The 18189-nt window shown below is 42.6% G+C and overlaps 1 protein-coding gene and 1 long non-coding RNA gene across 8 annotated transcripts in view; one reads left to right on the forward strand and one right to left on the reverse strand.

The window, feature by feature from the left end:
- EPHA7 (EPH receptor A7) overlaps window positions 1-10472 on the reverse strand; it is a 176481-nt gene extending 166009 nt beyond the window's left edge. For 3 of the 7 annotated variants that reach the window (XM_075498392.1, XM_075498391.1, XM_075498394.1), the window contains exons 1-4: window positions 10145-10472; window positions 5709-5773; window positions 1575-1679; window positions 607-1276 (exon numbers count right to left, since the gene is read on the reverse strand). In XM_075498392.1, the coding sequence (XP_075354507.1) occupies window positions 607-1276; window positions 1575-1679; window positions 5709-5773; window positions 10145-10241 (937 nt within the window). In that variant the 5' untranslated portion in view covers window positions 10242-10472. Of the gene's footprint in view, window positions 1-598; window positions 1277-1574; window positions 1680-5708; window positions 5774-10144 lie in introns of those variants that run through there. The other 4 variants (XM_075498397.1, XM_075498395.1, XM_075498393.1 and 1 more) reach the window with 2 other exon arrangements.
- A 266-nt stretch (window positions 10473-10738) lies between these two features.
- Window positions 10739-14567, forward strand: LOC142407681 (uncharacterized). Its single transcript, XR_012775010.1, has 3 exons — window positions 10739-11158; window positions 12284-12376; window positions 13287-14567. It is a non-coding gene; the product is annotated as an uncharacterized LOC142407681 (long non-coding RNA).
- The last annotated feature ends 3622 nt before the right edge of the window (window positions 14568-18189 follow it).

Genomic DNA, 18189 nt, shown 5'->3' on the forward strand with positions numbered 1-18189 from the left:
AGAGTTAGTTTTACGCAAAAAGATATTGTAGAAAGGAAAACATACTTTACTCTGGAAACCTGATATTCTGTTTGAAAGACCTAAAATGATACTCTTTTGTCTGAATTTGTATGCACTTACGACACAAACCTCTAACTCAGTTTTTATTGCACGGGTATTCTTTCCATTACTAACCACACCTCATTCTTCCTCAGTTTTAGTTTCCTTATTCTGCCACAGACTATGTGAAAGAACAAATTGTTTAACTACTAATATCTGAGATTATTAATACAATGTTCTGTGATCGGTATGACTCGTTTGGCAAGAGGTACAAGGAACATAACCTTAACCGGTTTAAAATGTTAATCCTGAATCTATATTTATACTTCATACAACTTTAAATTTTCTTGATTAAATTTTAAAACGCAGTACGCAACTGCTGATTTCCCTATCCAGAAGCGCTGACTGCTTTGGATTAGACAGTGTGAAGTTTACAGAGTGAGGATCCAAAAACGTTAAAAGCAGACTGATGACGTATTTCTCTTGGGGGGAAAAAAAAAAAAATTATTAAGCTGGTAGAACATGACCTATAATGTACATATTACAACAAGTTGCATGTTTACTTACATTCACACGTGTCTCCTTTTTGCTGGTATCCCGCTTTGCAGATACATTTTCCAATAGGCACTAACCATTCTCCCTCTGCGCTGCAGTGCATCTTCGGCGAGTTCTCTGCCTCCTCCTCTGCACTGCTGACGCAAGTTCCTCGTACTTCAACTAAAGAGGAAAACTCTGAGCCAGTCACTGTGTCAGGAAAAATAGCTAAGTTCTCAATGATGGACCAGCACTTCTTGTAGTAGACTTTGACAGAGACCAAAGCAATACAGGCCCCTACATCCTGAAATGCAAGATAGAATCCTTTTTTGGACAAAGGTCCAATTTCTCTCACCTCTGTGTTAAGTTTCATTTTTCTCTCCCCAAGATCACCCTGGGTAAAACTTTCATCTGCTGCAATAGTGTCTATTTTTACATATTGGTTTTCTCGGATATTCCTGCCAGTGTCGTAGTCTGTTTCATAATAATACAAGTTAAAAGTTTCTTTACAAGTCCCCAGAACTCCAGGAAGACTGTTACAATCCCTCAGAGTGAATTTCAGTTCTACAAAAATCCTTTGTGCATTGCTTTTTGCAATCCAGTTAGTCCGAAGCCAGTTGTTTTGGTTTGATTCCATCACCTGGCATACCTGGTATGTTCGTATAGGAGTGTAGTTTTCATCCAGTCCACTAATTTCTTCCCACTAAAACAATAACAAACAGTTAGTAATACAAAACAAGTACGCCACCAGATGTAACTACTGTGTACTTTAAAAGGTTTCACACAACTCAAGTTTCCTCCTTTTTTACAGTATGGCTTCAGAAAAAGTAGGTTATTGTTAAAACACTCTTAACACCCAAATGAAGAAAGTACATATTAATGCAGCTGCAGGCTCTCTCTCCCTCCACATCTTTCCCACATACAAATAACTTCTAAATATCACTGTCATATCATAGGCACAGTTGTAAAGGGGAAGCTTCAGAGAAGGCTGTTCAACGTACCAAGTTCTGATTACACACTGGGCTCATCCACATTTCATTAAGGTCATGACAGTTTTGGGTAAGCACAGACCAAAAGGAGGGAGGCAGCTTCACTTCCAGAGAAACCTAAAATCAGTGAAGTCTTAGAAACTGAAATTGCCTAGTGTCACAGTACATAAAACTTATGTACATAAAACTTCCAGTTAAATTTTCAGTTGTACGGAAAGCATGGGAAACTTGTGAGCCGTACAGTTTTCACTCCTATATGATGAAAGTGGCATAGAGAGAGAGGGCAAGAGAAAACGGACAGAATTAAAAATCCAAAATCAAGAAAACATTTTAGTTGTCCCCTTTTTGTTCAGTCCACCTTCTGTTCTACTTACAAACCAAAGAAGGTAAGCAGGAGCTCCTCACCTCACATTTTGCTCAGTGGCTGCATCCATGTTAAAAGGAGCAAACTTCATTTAGTTCGGAGTTCAAATGAACCATGAGATTACCCAAGTAATTAAGAACAACCCACATGACTGAAAGTTCACTGGTTCAAAGCCTGGGTTTTGCTGCTGTTCCCTCTTTAGGATAACAACTACGTAACAAACTGGTAAGCCTGTAACAGCCGCGTAGTCTTTAACGGCCTTTGGTGGCGTGGGAATTCGCACCTTCGGCAACGGCAAACCTTCCACTGAGATCAACCAGGTGGATCTGCCCAGGTGTAAGCAAAACAATATCTGTCTCACTTTTTTCGCATTTCTTGTAATATTTAATTCGCTGCAGAAACCGCAGCTGTAATAAATTAGGGGGGTGTTTTGAGCTATCCTCACCCGATGATACAAGCAACCATGACTTCTCCGTATGGCGCTTAGCCCTCTGGCCCTGTGTCAATAATGCACTTAAGCTCATGCTTAAGATCAATGACAGTACTTATGAGCTTAATGGTAAGCATGTGCTTAAGTGCTTTGTGGGACTAGCATACTCGGCACCTCTGCAGGATGGAGCACCCACTGACATTGCTTATACCGGTAACCAAGCGTAGAAGGCATTGGTTTCCCAAACTTGGAGCCATGCAGTATACAGTACTTTGCAAGCCTATTTGAGAGCAAATGAGATCATTTTAATGTTGGTCTACTGCTCCAAGAAAAAGCAGATGTGGCTGAATTGATGCTGGAAGTTATCACCACAAAATATATCACGGCTGTAGTTGCTGAAATGCACAGAAGTTGTAAATATCAAAGCGCATTTCAAAGACCTACAGTTAATATAGACATGGTATATATGGTATTATATATGCATATGGTATTAAATTATTGAAATATATTATTAAATGCTCATGGAGTTAACTGAACTGATTGCATATGGAACTGTATTAATCTCAGAACAGAAGAAAGTCTGTCTTCATAATAGATTTATTAGAGCTGAATGGGTAAGATTTTTTTTCCCCCTCTATAAGAACTAGTATTAACAAGGAAAGAAAAGGGGCCCTGAACTGAGGCTTTTGGCTCTGCCACATTGAAAAACAAACAAACAAACAAACAAACAAACAACAAAAAGCAAAACAAACAAAAAAAAAGAAACCACAAAAACCAAAACCAAAACCCCACAAAGAAGACAAAAAAGGCATGAAGCCTAAAATTTTACTGATTTTTATATTCCCCATTTCACATGAGGTAGTGTTGGGTTTTTTGATTTTGCGTTGGTTGGGGTTTTTTGTTTTATTTTTTATCTTGTGTAAGCAGTCCTCCCTCAAAACACCAAGCCAGATTCTGCAATGAGATATTCCAGTTAGACGACATATCATACTTTTGAAGTGAAAGTAACTCTAATGCACCACACACAGAATCTGACTCTTTGGGTTTCGATGTGGACTACTCCATCAAAACAAATCCCCACTCCCCCAGAAAAAAAAACAAACAGAAAGCAAAACAAAAAAATAACAAACAAACAAAATACAGTTAACAAAATCAAATCTTTTTTAGTAATACAACACAAACAAGCCTTCTTGGAGTCAAAAGCCCACTACACGAGGCTACCTAGTATTAGAGAGATTCTTATGCTACAGTTAAGGAAAACAATACAAAACCCTAAATTCAGATAAGAAGTCCTACTTTACGTTAACCCTAGCATTAAATGCTGGTCTAGCTTTCCATATTTTCCCAAAGCCATGGAATATGATTTTCCTAAAAAATTAAGGAAATATGACTTATGATTCAATTCTGTAATCACAGACCTATTATTTCAAGTAGCCCATTGGAGGTGTACCTGCTTCTCTGCAGGGAAAAAAAAACACATCAGTACTTCAGGATATGTTTTCATCTATGCCATCTGAGGTCACGTTTCATTAAAGTCTTTCTAAAGTGTTCAGTTCCATGATAGCTTTTACAGCAAGAAAATTCAACTTTTCATTGTCCTGCTGCAACATAGGGTGATACACATGCAACTCTATTTGAATGTGTCCTGTTCTATTGGTTTCAATATATGGTATTTTAACTTCTTAGTTATCTTAACAATGTTTGAGATCATTGTTAGATGTAACATTTGCAGTTGAATAAGGCATTTAATGAGTGTCTGGCTGATACATTCCGTACTATGATGATGCAGTAGTTTCAAGAAGATTTTCTGTGTTTATTCCCATGAAGTCTTTATTGCATCGTTGAAAATTCAGTAATTAAAACTAGAAAAACATTTATTTTTAAAATTACATTATTAAAATGGTATTTTTATGTTAATATACAGGCAACTATTTCTGAACGTTCTCATGCATATGAATCCGGTCATTAGTTTTGATTCAGTTTTAATTCCTGATTGAAATTGGCTTCTACCTCTAAAAGTCGCCTTTTACTATTTGGTGAATTTGACTCTACTTTCATCTTTAAGTATGCTGACATGTGTAACGTGTTGACGTCTTTCATTATCTACAGGTTAGCCTAATATAATTGCCACCAAGCTAATCTTTCAAACACCTCTGGTAAAGGCTTCAATCAGTGCAAAACGCTAATGCCGAGGTTATTAGCCATCATACCCGTTGAGCTCACATTACATTCTTTCTGAAGTCCTTAGATTCGTTTCCAGTTTATGCTTGTATTGATTTTACGATCTTGCTTTTAAAGAAAGACACTTTCAGATTTTCATTCTTCTTATTTAAAGGATTTGTTACACTTTTATATCCCCACTCACACTTCACGCTCTTCTGGCTCCAGATTTCTTAATGCGCTGAAGATTAAGGGCCTGATCCCCCAAGTCCTTGTTTATGCAAGAAGTCGCAATGGATTCAGCAAGACTACTTCCATGAGTAAGAACTGTCCATATAATTTATGATTTGTCAGACTGAGTTAAGGTAGGACTTAGCTAAGGTAGGACAATATACCCATTATATCTTGCTGAAAATGTTCTTCCTCAACGCTTGAGGAAGAAGGGGTTTTACACCACTTTTAATTCAGACTGAAAGCAGCATTTCTCAACTTTACGTGCATAATAAATAAGACAATAACACCGATGTTTCTAAACTTCTCGGGTTTTATAATGATGTACTTTACAATGGCACATTTCATGGAGTACCATGAGATTAATTTGTAAGCAAGCTGGAGGTGGCCTTAGCCATATAATTCATGCCTAGTTCCAGATATCAAGCTCCTCAAGACTTGGGGATGTTTCAAGTTTGGAATGTCATTTCAAACACATCTGCAGTATAAATGTTTTTATTTTAGAGCACTTCAATCTGTGCTATTCAATTACAAAGAAAACATCATAAACAAATTTATGATCACCCATTATACAGAAAATGAAAAACATATTTTTAGAAAGTTTCCACACAGAAGTAAATCTGCTGTTTCTAAATGAAGAAGAAAAAAGTGATTTAAAATACTGTGTTATAAATACACAGAGCTTTCTGGTACAGCACAAAGGATTACACTAAAAAACATAAAGCTACTGGGAATATTTAGGTGAGTTTCTAAACAGATTCTTACTTTTAATTAGCTTGTACATTTGTACACTGTAACTTGAGGTACACGTCTTTCCATTCTAAAAATGAAAAAGCCGTAAACACTTGGTACGATTACTGAGAGAAATATGAGGGGGAGCTAGTTTAAAGCAAGTCTTTCAATTGCTTTGGTAAAACAACTACTCATCTTTAGGAACTTAATTTTTGCCTGGAGTACTTACCCCATTGGGAGGAGAGGAAATCCATTCCAACTCTGTCTGTTGTGCTTTAGAGTCCAGCAATATTACTAGAAAAGAAAAAAAAAGATTTTCCACTGTTTGTTAAATATAATAAGTGGGAATATAAAACCAAAGAACAAAGCTTGAATTAAAAAAAGTGATAAAAAGAATACAATTTTTGTACAAATTAGTTTTTGTCTTCATATTATTAAAAAAATATCTGCAACTACAACTATGCCTTTACGTGTAAATAGATGATTAAACAATTATGTACCATCCACATATAAGCAGACATACACTAATCTTAACAATTCCATTGCTTAAATCAAAGCGTATTGTTTTTCTTAGTGCTCTAAAGTGTTACTAATCAATCATTAAGATGCATGCTCCCTTCATCTCCTTTGTCATAAGAAGGACATTTCCCATATGCTGGTTATTACAATGAGCTTAAAACAAACAAATATACACCAACATTTCAAAACTTTTCCAAACTGATTTAGACAGGACTAGTCTATACCTTACCAGGAGCTGCACTGCAAAAGCAATGGTCTTTTTGAGTTTGAAAGAAAACAAAATATGTCCCTTAGGTGATAAAGTAGTAATTCTATAAACAAATGACAACCAGGAATAGAGAAAATAAAAGACTCTGCAATTACCTCACACTTTGCATACACAAAATACTACATACACAAAATCAGACTAACTCACTTTATGGTAATGGCTTACTAAAATCTTCATGTCATTATACCCCAGTGACACTTCTGTACAAAAAGACATCAATTATTTTCCGCTAGTTGTAACCCTGTCTCTGAAAGTGGTTAATCACAGACTAATAAACCAACTCTTACATATTTTACAGTACATATTGGAGGTTATATTACTGATGTTCTGTTACCTCCAAACATAGATTTCTATATATGTCTTATATTTCAATTATAGCTCTAAGCTTCTTCCTTAGCATATTATTGTAAGTTTCTGTAAGACTTTCAAATGGTACATATGTTAATCTCTGATGTCCAAAAAAAAAAAAAAAGTGAAATAATTTGCTGTAATACCTTCTTTCAAACAGCCAAAGCTGTAAAGTGATCAACCATATATCTAGGTTTGGTACACTCTGAAGATTCCTTCTTCAAAGCTGTACATTTAACTTCCTACTTCTATTTGATTAAATAAAAAGTAACATTTCTAATTTAAATCTATTCAGTATATTTTTAGCTATAAAGCTATTTATAACTTTATACACAGCATTTAAGTACTAATATTTCAAGGCATGATTTAAGGCTGTAACTTGAAGCAACTTTTGTCAGGTCTTTTGAAATTGTTATAAATCTGGCTTCGGCCCTTTCTCCTAGTAGAATTTAACACAAAATTTCAGTGAATTACTAGAAAGATGAGATGACTAAAAAAGTTATTTAAAGGTTCATACAGTAATATCTGGAATGTTAGCTAAACACAAAACGGTAGCTTCCAGGCCTGTATTTCAGTAATAAAGTGGAGCTACTCATTAAGGAAGTTTGATAGTCTCTCTCTAGAAAGATTATCTGCTTATTTCGTTAAGCTTGGATTCAAGGGGCTTTACTTTGTAACGCTTTCTATAGAAAAGCAGGTGGTGTATGTGGTGGTTTGTTGAACAAGAACATTTATAATGGCCCTGGAAAAAAAGGTACCACGAAAAATTTAACCATTTCAGCACCAGCACGACGTCCCACGGCTGCGATTCATTATACTTTTTATCTGGCAGCAATTCTCCATCACATAGCAACGGGCGGGCACACCCCAGAAAGAAAAGACAACAAGCAAGCAAGCAAACAAACATACAGCCCTGCTCTGCAAACACCCCTCGCAAAGATAAACGTGGCGTTTCCGTGTGCCACCGAAAGTTACCGGGGAAGAGCTCCCCAGGCCGGCGGCTGGTGCGCTGCTCCCAGCCCGGGGAGCCCTGGGGCCGTCAGGGCCGGTGGTGCGGCGCTGGGAAGCGAGGCGGGAGGACGGCGCCGTGCCCCGCGCACCCCGCCGGCAGCCCCGCGGGGACGCGCAGCCTCCCGCGCGTGGTCCCTCCGCGGGGGCGCAGCGGGCCGCGCTCCGCGCGCGGGGGAGACGCCGCTCGGGGCCCCTCTCCGCGGCGCGGCGGGACAGAGGGCGAAAGGAGGCGTAAAACCGGCGGGCGAAGCGCGGTGGCGCGGCCGCGGGGAAGGGGCTCCGCGGGGCGCCGCGCAGGCGGGGAGCAGCGGCCTCTCGCCTCCGCGGGGAGCCGCAGCCGCGCACCCACCTCGGGCGCCGCGCGGGGCTGCGCGCAGCCGCCGCCGCGCTGAGGAGCGGGGCTGGGCGGCCGAGCAGCAGCGGAGCACCGGTACCGCGGCCGCCCCCGCCAGACCCCCCCCACCCCGCCCGGCAGCCGCCGGTTTGGCGAGGGAGCGCCCGGGAAGGCAGCCCCGGAAGGGAGCCCCGAAGTCTCGTAGCCGCGGGGCGGAGGGGTGGGACCTCACCCCCGAGGGGACCGGCCCGCAGCGTCCCCGCGTCTGCGCTCGCCCCGAGGGTCCCGGCCGCGGCGCTGGCAGAGGGCTCCGCAGGTAACGCCCTCCCCCCCTCGCTTGGAGAGCCAGGCGGACCCTGTCCCGCTCCTCTCCGGCATCTCACCACGGCTTTTATTTAGCTACAGAAAGGAAACTCGGAAAACTTTTCAGCCTCTCACCCGCCATCCCTCTTCCGTACCCAGCGGGGAGCGGTGGGAAACCACGCGGGCCTGCTGCCGCCCCCGGCCCTTCGGCGAGGCCGGGGCTGAAGCTGCAAAGTTACTTTTTTATTCCCCCCCCCGCTCTTTCTTCCGCGGGAGTTTTCTGCGCTTGCAGCAGGTAGCCGCTATCAATTCCTGTCTGCCGCTCGCCCCCTCCTGACCCTCCTTTGGCTTGGTTGATTTTCCCCAATCATACACACGTTATACACACACACTTATATGTATAGATGCATATATATACTCATCCATACACGTATTACACACACAAACAGGAGGCAGCCTACCGCCGGAGGCACCGGCGCAGCCCCGATCGCGGCACAATCCGCAGGGCAGAGCGGGGCAGGCAGCCCGCACCCTCCCTGCCTGCCTCCCTGCCCGGCCCTGCTCCGTTCCCCACCCCACGGCCACGCGTTAGCAGTCCCCGCGTGGGGGTCTCTGTGCCTTACAGCCCCTCCAGATAAACTTTCGAAATGCTGCTAGGGACAGGTTCTCTCCTCTTTCCCTCTCTAATCTCGCCATCGCCGCCTTCTATTAAGGGCAGAGGACATTTTAATTGAGGGATTTTTTTAAGCTCCAGTTACAGGCTCGAAATGGTATTTTACTGCATGCCAACGGTTTGATGAAAAATATTGACGTATCCAGCTGAGGGAGGAAAACCCCCAAATGGATACATACGCAGAGACACTGAAAAAGCCCCTGACTCCCCCTTCCCTGTCGTCCCCCGCCCTCGAAGATGGAGACGGACTTTGACGGCCTTTGGCTGTCAAACGCGAGCAGGGCGCTCCTTTAAATCATTTCGGATTTTCTCAGCGTGAGAAAAGAGATTCCCAGATGGACTTTGTGAATTGATTTCATACACCTCCATCACTCTCTGGTATAAAACTGCCTGTTTTCTCTCTGTGCGCGGGGGAAACAAATGTCCGGGGTTCGCCTTACACAGATAGCGGTGTTGGATTGATGGGAGTCGGGAAGCCCCGTTGTGATACGCAGATGGTGTAAAACATCCATCCCTAAACCTCTCCCTCTCTCCAGCGATGCCGGGGAAGAGCACACACGTTGCAGAGACACGACGCCAGGCTGTACGTACCCTCTAAATGCATGCCCAGCCTACATGGCCGGGAGGTGCAAAACTGCACCCCAATGCTCCTTCCCACGGTCTGTGCACGGCCCCGCGGGGCCGGAACGCTGCAGGCCCCCGGTGGGCAGTGGCGCGGAGCTGCCCCGCAGCCTCAGCCCCACGCCGTGCCGTGCCTCCCCCGAAACGTCCCGAGCCCTGAAACTCGGCCCCCAGCCCCTGCAGCCCCCGCCCGGGGAGCAGCAAGGTAACCCGCCCTCCCCGCACCTCGTCGGGAGGATTAAGGCAGCCAGAGGAGAGCGAGGCTCCCCTGCACGGATCCCCGGGCCGGGGGCCGTCTCCCCAGCCCCATGCCTCTTCATCACGTGCAAATGCCTCGCAAACCTCATTCCTGAGAGCAAAGGCAGTTGTCCCGGTCTCTCACACATACACACGCACACCCCCAGTGAATGCCTTGCTTTTTCCTCCCTCCCTCCTCAACTAAAAAAATGCCCTTTTTTTTTTTTTCTTTAAGGGGGGGGCTGACAAGCAGTTCGCAGTGCCAGGCAGGTCCTCCACTAAGCCACCACACAGACTTCGTGTACAAAAGCAATAAATAAGCCCAAACTTTTGTTTTCCGCATCACCTTACCTTCTTTTGCAGCCTGTGCCTCCCCCGTGTGTGCAAACCGGAACAGCCAGACGGAGCACAAAATAATCCAAGAAGGGAGCCTACTTTGGAAAACCATGGTGCAGGAGCGGGGTGATTTTATATTTCTAGCTATATATTTCTAGACACTGCCGCTGCCGCCGCTTGGTGGGTGCTAGAGGACGGTGGAGAATTTGCTCTGCTAGTCTCTGGCTCGGCGCTCGCTCCCTCCCTCCTGGCTGCCTTTCTCCTCCTTCTCCTCCACCTCCTCCTCCGCGCCGCTGCCCGGCTCCCGCACCGGGCCGGCCGCCCGCCAGCCCCGACTGCAGCCCGGCCGCCCGCGCCGCGCTCCGATAATATCAATTAGGGCGAGGGGGCGGGACCGCAGCGGCGGGGCGGCCCGTCCCTCAATCTGACTGACAGCGGCCTCCGGCCAAACAGCAGCAATCCTCGGCGCCCGGAGGGCCGAGCCGGCGCCTGAGTCGTCGCGGCCGGGGGGCGGGGTCGGCGGTGCCGCCCAATGAGCGTGCGGCGGTGTCGGGTTGCTGCCGGTGCTGGGTAGCCGCGGGCTGCGCGCGGGGCGACGGCGGCGGGACGGAGGGGCCGAGCCGGGAGCGGGGCGCCGGGCCGGCACCCGGGGGCAGCCCCGCACGCCTGGAGGCCACCGGCCGGCTTGTCCCCCGAGCGAGCGTGTGCTCGCCCTGTGCCGCGGGTTGGGAGCGAGGGGCGTCCCGGCCGGGCCCGACCCCGGGCGCAGCCCTGACCCCAGCCCGAGCCGCCGCCGGCGGGTCCCGGCGCTGCCTCCGGCGCGGTGTCTGTCCGTGGCCGGCCTAAGCGCGCACCTGGGCTGCCGCCACCGAAAGGGGAACTTCGGCGGGAGCTGCGGGATGGTGCCCAGAGACGCTCCTCTGCCAAAAGTCAAGTTCCTCGGGGCCGACATCGCTTGGGCTCCCTTCCCTTTGTTCTATTTGGGTTTTCCGTCCTGCGTCTCCGATTTTCCCCAAATACAAAGCACAGGTTAATGACAATATAGATCTTACTTGGGGGGAAGGGGCTGTTGCTCCCCCCCCCCCCACTCCCCCGTCGGGTGTAACCTGAAGCGAGGGTAATCCGCTAACAATGGGACAATTTAAATAGGAGGGGGAGGAAAAAAAAAAAAAAAAAGAAGAAGAAAAAAAGCAAAACCCGGGGGAGAGAGGAACTTGCCAAATCTCTTTTGTCAGCGCTCACCCTACGGGCCGGGAGTGCTTTTCCCGGGGATGCATTATGCCCCCACCCCTCCGTTTCCCTTCCCCAAACCCACCCTTGCTCCTTCTACGAGCGAAGCAACCGAGCGACACAAAAACTTACCGTTCCCCGAGCGAGGCCGCAGAGCGCAGGGGGGTGCGACGGGCACGGTGCCTGCGGCGGCCTCGCTGGGAGCGCTCCTTCCCCGGCCGCGCCGGGGCCGGGGCCGGGGCCGGGGCCGGGACCGCGCAGCCCCCGCGGCGGAGGCGGCGGCCCCGGCTGCGCTCCCCGCTCCGTGCCCCCTGCGGAGCCCCTGCCCGGCCCCTACCTCTAACTCTGCCCTGCGCACCTTCCCCGGGCTGGTGCTGTGCGGCGCGGAGCTGGTTTTGTAGGGCTCTGTTAAAAGCGCATCGCCGTGTCCTTTGGAGGATAGAAACGCGATGTAAACGGAATAAGTGATTATTGTCTTGGAAGCCGGAGAAGACAGCGAAGCGCAGGGGGTGTAATTGCAATTCGGTGGCAAGATTATGCGAGAATCTGAAACAATCCTTGCGCGAGTGGGGACGCTGATACAGAAAATGTTATGCCATAAATAGAAATTTAAATTGGGGGTGGGTGTGTGTGTGTGTGTATGGGATCTTTAGGCAGATAAATCAAAATTAGAATTAAAAATTAGTAATAATAATGATAGTAATATGCTCAGCGTTGTTGGATAAACAGCCACCATACTCCGGGCTTTGAGCACTTTCCCTGTGGTCTCCTCATTAGTTCTGAGAATGCTGTGGAGGTAGCCTCAAAAATGCACTGTATTCCTTTCACTTCCTGAATAATTAATACTCATGGCTTAGAATATGACACTATTTGTGTTTCATTCCGAATGCTCTTTTGATACTCTGGATACCATGATGAGTGTAGGCGAAGTATGCGCTCTTGATTCTCTCATCCTCTCTCATCTGTCATTCCCATCCCTCATACGTGTGTACTCAGAAAGAGGAGCTGTACCGAACAGTGAGTTTGCTTATCTTCTTGTAAAAAGATTATTTTGTTTTAAATACTTACATGCAGGTATTTTGTAACTTCCTTGCAAGTTTTCAGAGGTAAAGTTAGTTTTCATATGGCATATGTTGTAACAGTGATTAAAGCAGATGTAGGAAGTCCTTAACGTAGTTAGTCCTCTATGATTTCCTAGCATAAAGTGCAGGAATTTCACTACAACATCATTAATCCAAAAAGATAATTTGTAACCTACAGAATGTATTTTAAAAAAGAGTTATTTGTATTAAGACTTTGAATTACTATGTTCATAAAAACACAGGAACTTACTAAATGAACAAATTGACAGGAGAAAGGCTCAAATGGTAATGAGATATATCCATGTCCTGCATATAGTATTAGGCCAGACACCTATTTTCATTATCACCTGCATTTATACAGGCTACATTGTACTACATTGTACAATCTAATATTGTATGTGTATAATATGTGTATAGGGTCTGTACACATATAAGGATACTTACAATTATGTAAATATATTAACCACACAAAGGATATATGTGCACATGACTGAATGTGTAAAGAAATTAAATAAGACATTTTTTAAAAAAAAAGGTGTATATTTCTCTTCCTGATCAACTCATTTTAAATGCCCTGTCTTCCTGATAATGGTAAGTTGAGCTACAGATAACATATTATATTTACTACTTCCTTGAAACAGTCATGGATATATTCACAGTTACACCAAAACAATCCATATACATTGAGAGGGTATATTACAGTGTGGCTTTTTAAAATTGTGCTTCTTACACACTAAATCTTTGTGAAATTGATTCAGAATTTGAAATCCTTTTTAGTTAATTTGATTTTTTTCTTTTCCTCTGCTTCTTTGTAGTGTTTTCTAATACTTCATTGTATTCTGTAGGATGCACAGCCTGTATTGCAACTCATCCAGCTGAGCGTTGGATCTTCTGCGAACAAAACCAGAAAAGAGTAATATTACAACTGAACCAAAATACTCAAGCTAAATGGACCACAACCCTCAGATTTGGTATCAAAATCTCTGAGAGAAGAAGAAAAAAAAAAAAAGAAAAAAAAAAGAAAAAGAAAAAAAAAAGCAACTGGGAACTTCATTCAACTCAATGTGTTGCAATTCAGACACCATCAAAATAAACAGTTAACTGAAACAGAACAATGTAATCAAAGATACTAATGTTGCTTTTTTGCTTTATTCTGTTTTGTCCTTTTTTCTTACTCAAAATCTATAGGCCAGATTATGCCTTTTATGTGAACTTGTGCGTAGTTAGAATGGCTTTCTTGATATTACCTAGCTTCCCTATGCTGATACTTGCTTGATAATAGCCAGGCTTCCCTATATTGAATTGCAATGGTCTAAGCAGACTTTGGAGAAATATTTAAAGAATTTTCTCCTTAAAATTAGCTAACTCTATCTCCACCACACAACTCAATCTGAAATTATGATACAAGAAATATGGGATGAATTCTAAGGCTATACAAGCATATGTAAGGGAATGAGCATGGTTTGAAAGTATTTACAAAATTCTGTTTTCACGAATTTCCTTTTTGCAGGATTCAGACATTCTTTCTTGGCTACTCTGTGCAGGGCTGAAGCAAAATTTCAATAGCTTCAAAAAGGTGTTGAAAGTTAGCCTCAGACATAGTTTATGAAAATTATATTGAGTCTTGGTTCTGTCCACACAAGAATGATCCTTAAAACTGGTTTTGACCAAAAATATTTGAACTGTGTTTTACAGCAGTAAAAGTAGAAATTAGGCTTAAGTAATAGAAGAAGATTTTTTTAAACCCAGAATTTGGTCATTTGTGGTCATAACCTAAGCAATCCCTAAGCAATCTTTTACCTGTGCACAAGATTTTCTATGAACTATGCAGTACACATTTTCGTACAATTTTTGTCGCACTTTTGTAGAATTTTTAATATAAAAGTGCAGTGGGTTCATGACATTTGACTTTTAAGTAATATATGTATAATAAATCATTATATGAGACTTTGCATTTAGTCTTCCAGATGTAATGGCACTTACATTCCAAATCTGGACCAGAGATTAATTTTTTGTACGGTGTCAATTTCAGATCTTCTGGTGGATTTATAAGTCGGAGTAGCTCTATTGTAGTAAAGAAGGCAGTGCATTAAATAAATATTACTGGTTCATAAACAAATTGTGGAGAATTGGGACCGGCTTGTTTGAAAAGCATGCTTATATAAACTGTCCTTTCTGTAGTTAAAATTTCAGTTTGTTTTTTTTTTTTAACTATTTTAGTTAGCACAAATCAAAAATAGTGGTATAAAGCTTCACATTTAAAGTCTTCACATACATCAGAATGGTAATAACAATTCACTGTCAAATTTTCTCTTGGGGGATTTAAAATTATACACTGTGCTAAATAGATACTTAGATTCTGTTTTTCAAATCTATGAATTTTCAATACACTTGAAAAACACTGTCCAGAAATAGAGGTAAGATGGTGTATCATCTTGCCATTTAATAGAAATGAAATACATTCTATAGAACAACACAAATTAAATTCATGTTAAATACATATGTGAACATGAAAAGCCTCTGCCTTTCCTGAGGAAGAGTAGCAAAGAGTTGTATGGGATCCAAAAATATGCTGCATCTGGGTCCTGTAAGACTGCTTCCACTGATAAATCTGAATTTGAAAACTGTTTTACTGAGGAACAAGAGCCTATGGAGAATATACTGTCTCTGTTGACCACTCTTCAGAGTCTGTTATTATATCTCATTGTGCTGTGGACCTTCCTCTGGGAAGCTCGAGCAGGGCAAACCAGTGCCATCATCCTGCAACAGCATCTGAAGATATTCTGAAAGGAGATAATTTCCATTGCTTGCCTATGAATTAAGGGAATGCCTTTGTTCCCAGGTGCAACAAGAAGTAACCGCACACATAAGCACATTGTTGACTTCAATACTCTATAAGATTCAAAGTTCCAATTTTCCTAGGATGTTTGTCGAACTAAAAATTGCACATAGAAGAGCCTGATCACAAGGGTAGTTAATTCTTATTTTAGTTAATTAGTTGTAAGTAGTAGATAAACTCTAGCAATATGCTCCAGTGAAGTTAGTATCTTCCTGTTCTTCCTCAGTACAAGTGACATGTGATCACTTCCATCTGTGACAGTCCTAGATTCTTCTTTCAGCCCAGATGAGGTAAAAAATCAGACCCAATAGATTTCCTGTTTCCATATATTACCTCCTCTTACAGTCAGTCTCAATCTCTCAATTTCCTTATGGTTCTGTGAAAGAGCATGGAAGGGAAAAAAAAAAAAAAAAATCTCTCCTCTCAATCTCCCTTCTGTGTTAGGAAGTAGGAGGGGGAAGGATAAAAGAACAGATGCAATAACCTTTATTTAGTTCTGAAAGATAAACTACAGATTGCAATGGCAGGAGTTCCAGTGCTTTCACCTCTAGATCCAGGAAGCATAGTGATGTGGAGCATCACTACTGACAGGAAAGCTGCCAAAGTGTATGGGAGAAGGTGTTCCTTGAAGTAGAATAATTTAAGAATTCCATCCCTCAGGAGTACAACCCTCTGCAGATTTCCCTCTTTGCCATCTTTCACATATTGTCATACTCTGTCAAGTTTCCACTTCTATCCTGGTCTGTTGATGTACCTCCCCCCAAAACTGATCTCTCATTATTCACTGCAGGTAAGCCAGATTTCTGACAAGTAATACACATACCAATTTGTGGAAGTTTGGTTTATCCTGACATAGTTGATGCTTAGCATATATGCTAAATCACAAGACCTTACATACTTTATTTTAGCTCCTTCAGACGTGGAAGTTCATGTGATAGTGAGTTTCATGAGTAAGTAATGCTTTATTCAGAACACATTTACTTTTGGCTTGAATTTGCCCACTGTAGTTTCAGGATGTGATTTCTTTAGTATTTACTGTAGTGTGACAAAGGTTAATAGAAGTACCTAACAAAGTGTCTTTATATAGTCAACTCTGTTTTATCTAGAGTAATAATCTTGTAATACAAATGCAGGGATGATGCAAATCCTCTGTAAAATTAAGCTACATGACTATAATGAAGAAAAAAGGTTTTGCTATATTCAACCCTAAAGGGCAAGCTAACATCTGTCTGGTTCAGTAAATGCAGACTGAGAAATAAACCACAGTATTGCCACACTGCCTCTGGACCGCTCCGCTCCCTCATGCAACCAGATTAGCTATCCCTGTCCCCACGATAACGTGCACTACAAAATGGATAATTTCACCCCAGTCACCACTGAATGGGTTCTTTTCTTTTAATTATTATTATTTCACATACATTTACCAACTAATTTCTTAGTTGTCTCCTGTCTAAAGCCTCTGTTCAGATAATGTTTTCCTCTTGTAAGCAGTTCCATTGATCTAGGTGAGAGTTAGGTGCTACTCAAGCTGAATGAGAGTGACACTCTTAGGTAAACACTAAGTATCTTTAAAGCTCCTTCAGATGGAAAACACTTCATTTCAAGAAATCCTTTATTTGTCCTTTTGTACATGTTTTTCCTGAGGAGGTGATTTGAACTGTAAGCAGTAAGCAGAGTTAACTGAGGCGGTGGGGGGTGCTTTTTTGTACATCAATTTTTCTCAAGACAATAACTTTGATTTTTTTTCAATTTTTTTGTTGGTGTAGGGTTTTTTGGTTTGAGGGGGGGTTGAGGTTGTTTTTTAGGGTTTTTTTGGTTGTTTAGTTTTTTTTCCCAATGATGGCACAATAAGCAGTTGTCACTGAACTGTAGTGTTGCCAGTGATGTCTAGGTCGTTCTCTTAAGTGGTTGCAATAAATTTAAAGCCCATCAATGTGATTGAATAGTTCTTTTTTTTTTTTTTCCTTCTCTTCTTCTTTCCAGTGAATAACATGGCAGCAGTCTACAGTGATTCATCTGTCATTGCATTGCCCAGTTGCTTAGAGGTAGGGTTTCTAATCCACTGCATAACCTTTCTTAATCCTGGCTAACCTGAGTAATCTTTTGCCACTTTGCTGCCTACGGCTTCTACAATAGGTAATAAATGTATTAAACCATGCTACTCATAGTACATATCTTGGAGCATCCTGTAATTGGCTTGTTTTTATGATGAAATCAACCATTTATTTGTTAATTTGTTTTCCATCTCATAGCCAGACTGTAATTCTTGACAGATGTCTACCTCGCACTCTGTAATTATTTAGGTCTTAACAGTCATCTTTGGGGAGACTCAACAGACTAGCTTGTATCATTTTATTTGAAATTTTATTTTTTCCCTTTTTAATAATACGATCCAAAACATTAAAATAAAAGGCAACTGTAATACATGAACTAACAACATCTTCTATTTCCCTTTGCTTTTTAATTTTGTTCTTTATCCCATTTTCACATATAAGCAAATATTCAAATAACATTACATGAAAGGAATTAGTACAGCTGTCAGACTGAACCTTAAAAACAAAACAATCAGATTTATGCTGTCTGTGAGGTAATATGATTTTGTATTTTTTTCACGTATTTTATTAGTACACAAACGACCAGGCAAGTTTCTATAGTTGCTGTGTTATAGTAGTAAGTCCCACAGTAAGAAATCAACTTACCTAATGGAACTTCCAGTGTTAAGAAAAAAAAAGAAAAGGTAGTCTTCCAGATCAGGGCATCTGCCAAGGACATTTCAGCAGAAATCAGCTTCCTGAATTCTAGGAGAAAAACTCTACGCTACTTTGCTACTTTTTCTTTCTTCAGTGTTAACATATATCTTCCTAATCATCCCATATGGCTAGAGGGAGTTTGTTTTTCCCCAAAATGGG

The sequence above is a fragment of the Mycteria americana genome, chromosome 3, assembly GCF_035582795.1.
Source record: "Mycteria americana isolate JAX WOST 10 ecotype Jacksonville Zoo and Gardens chromosome 3, USCA_MyAme_1.0, whole genome shotgun sequence".
Lineage (NCBI taxonomy): Eukaryota > Metazoa > Chordata > Aves > Ciconiiformes > Ciconiidae > Mycteria > Mycteria americana.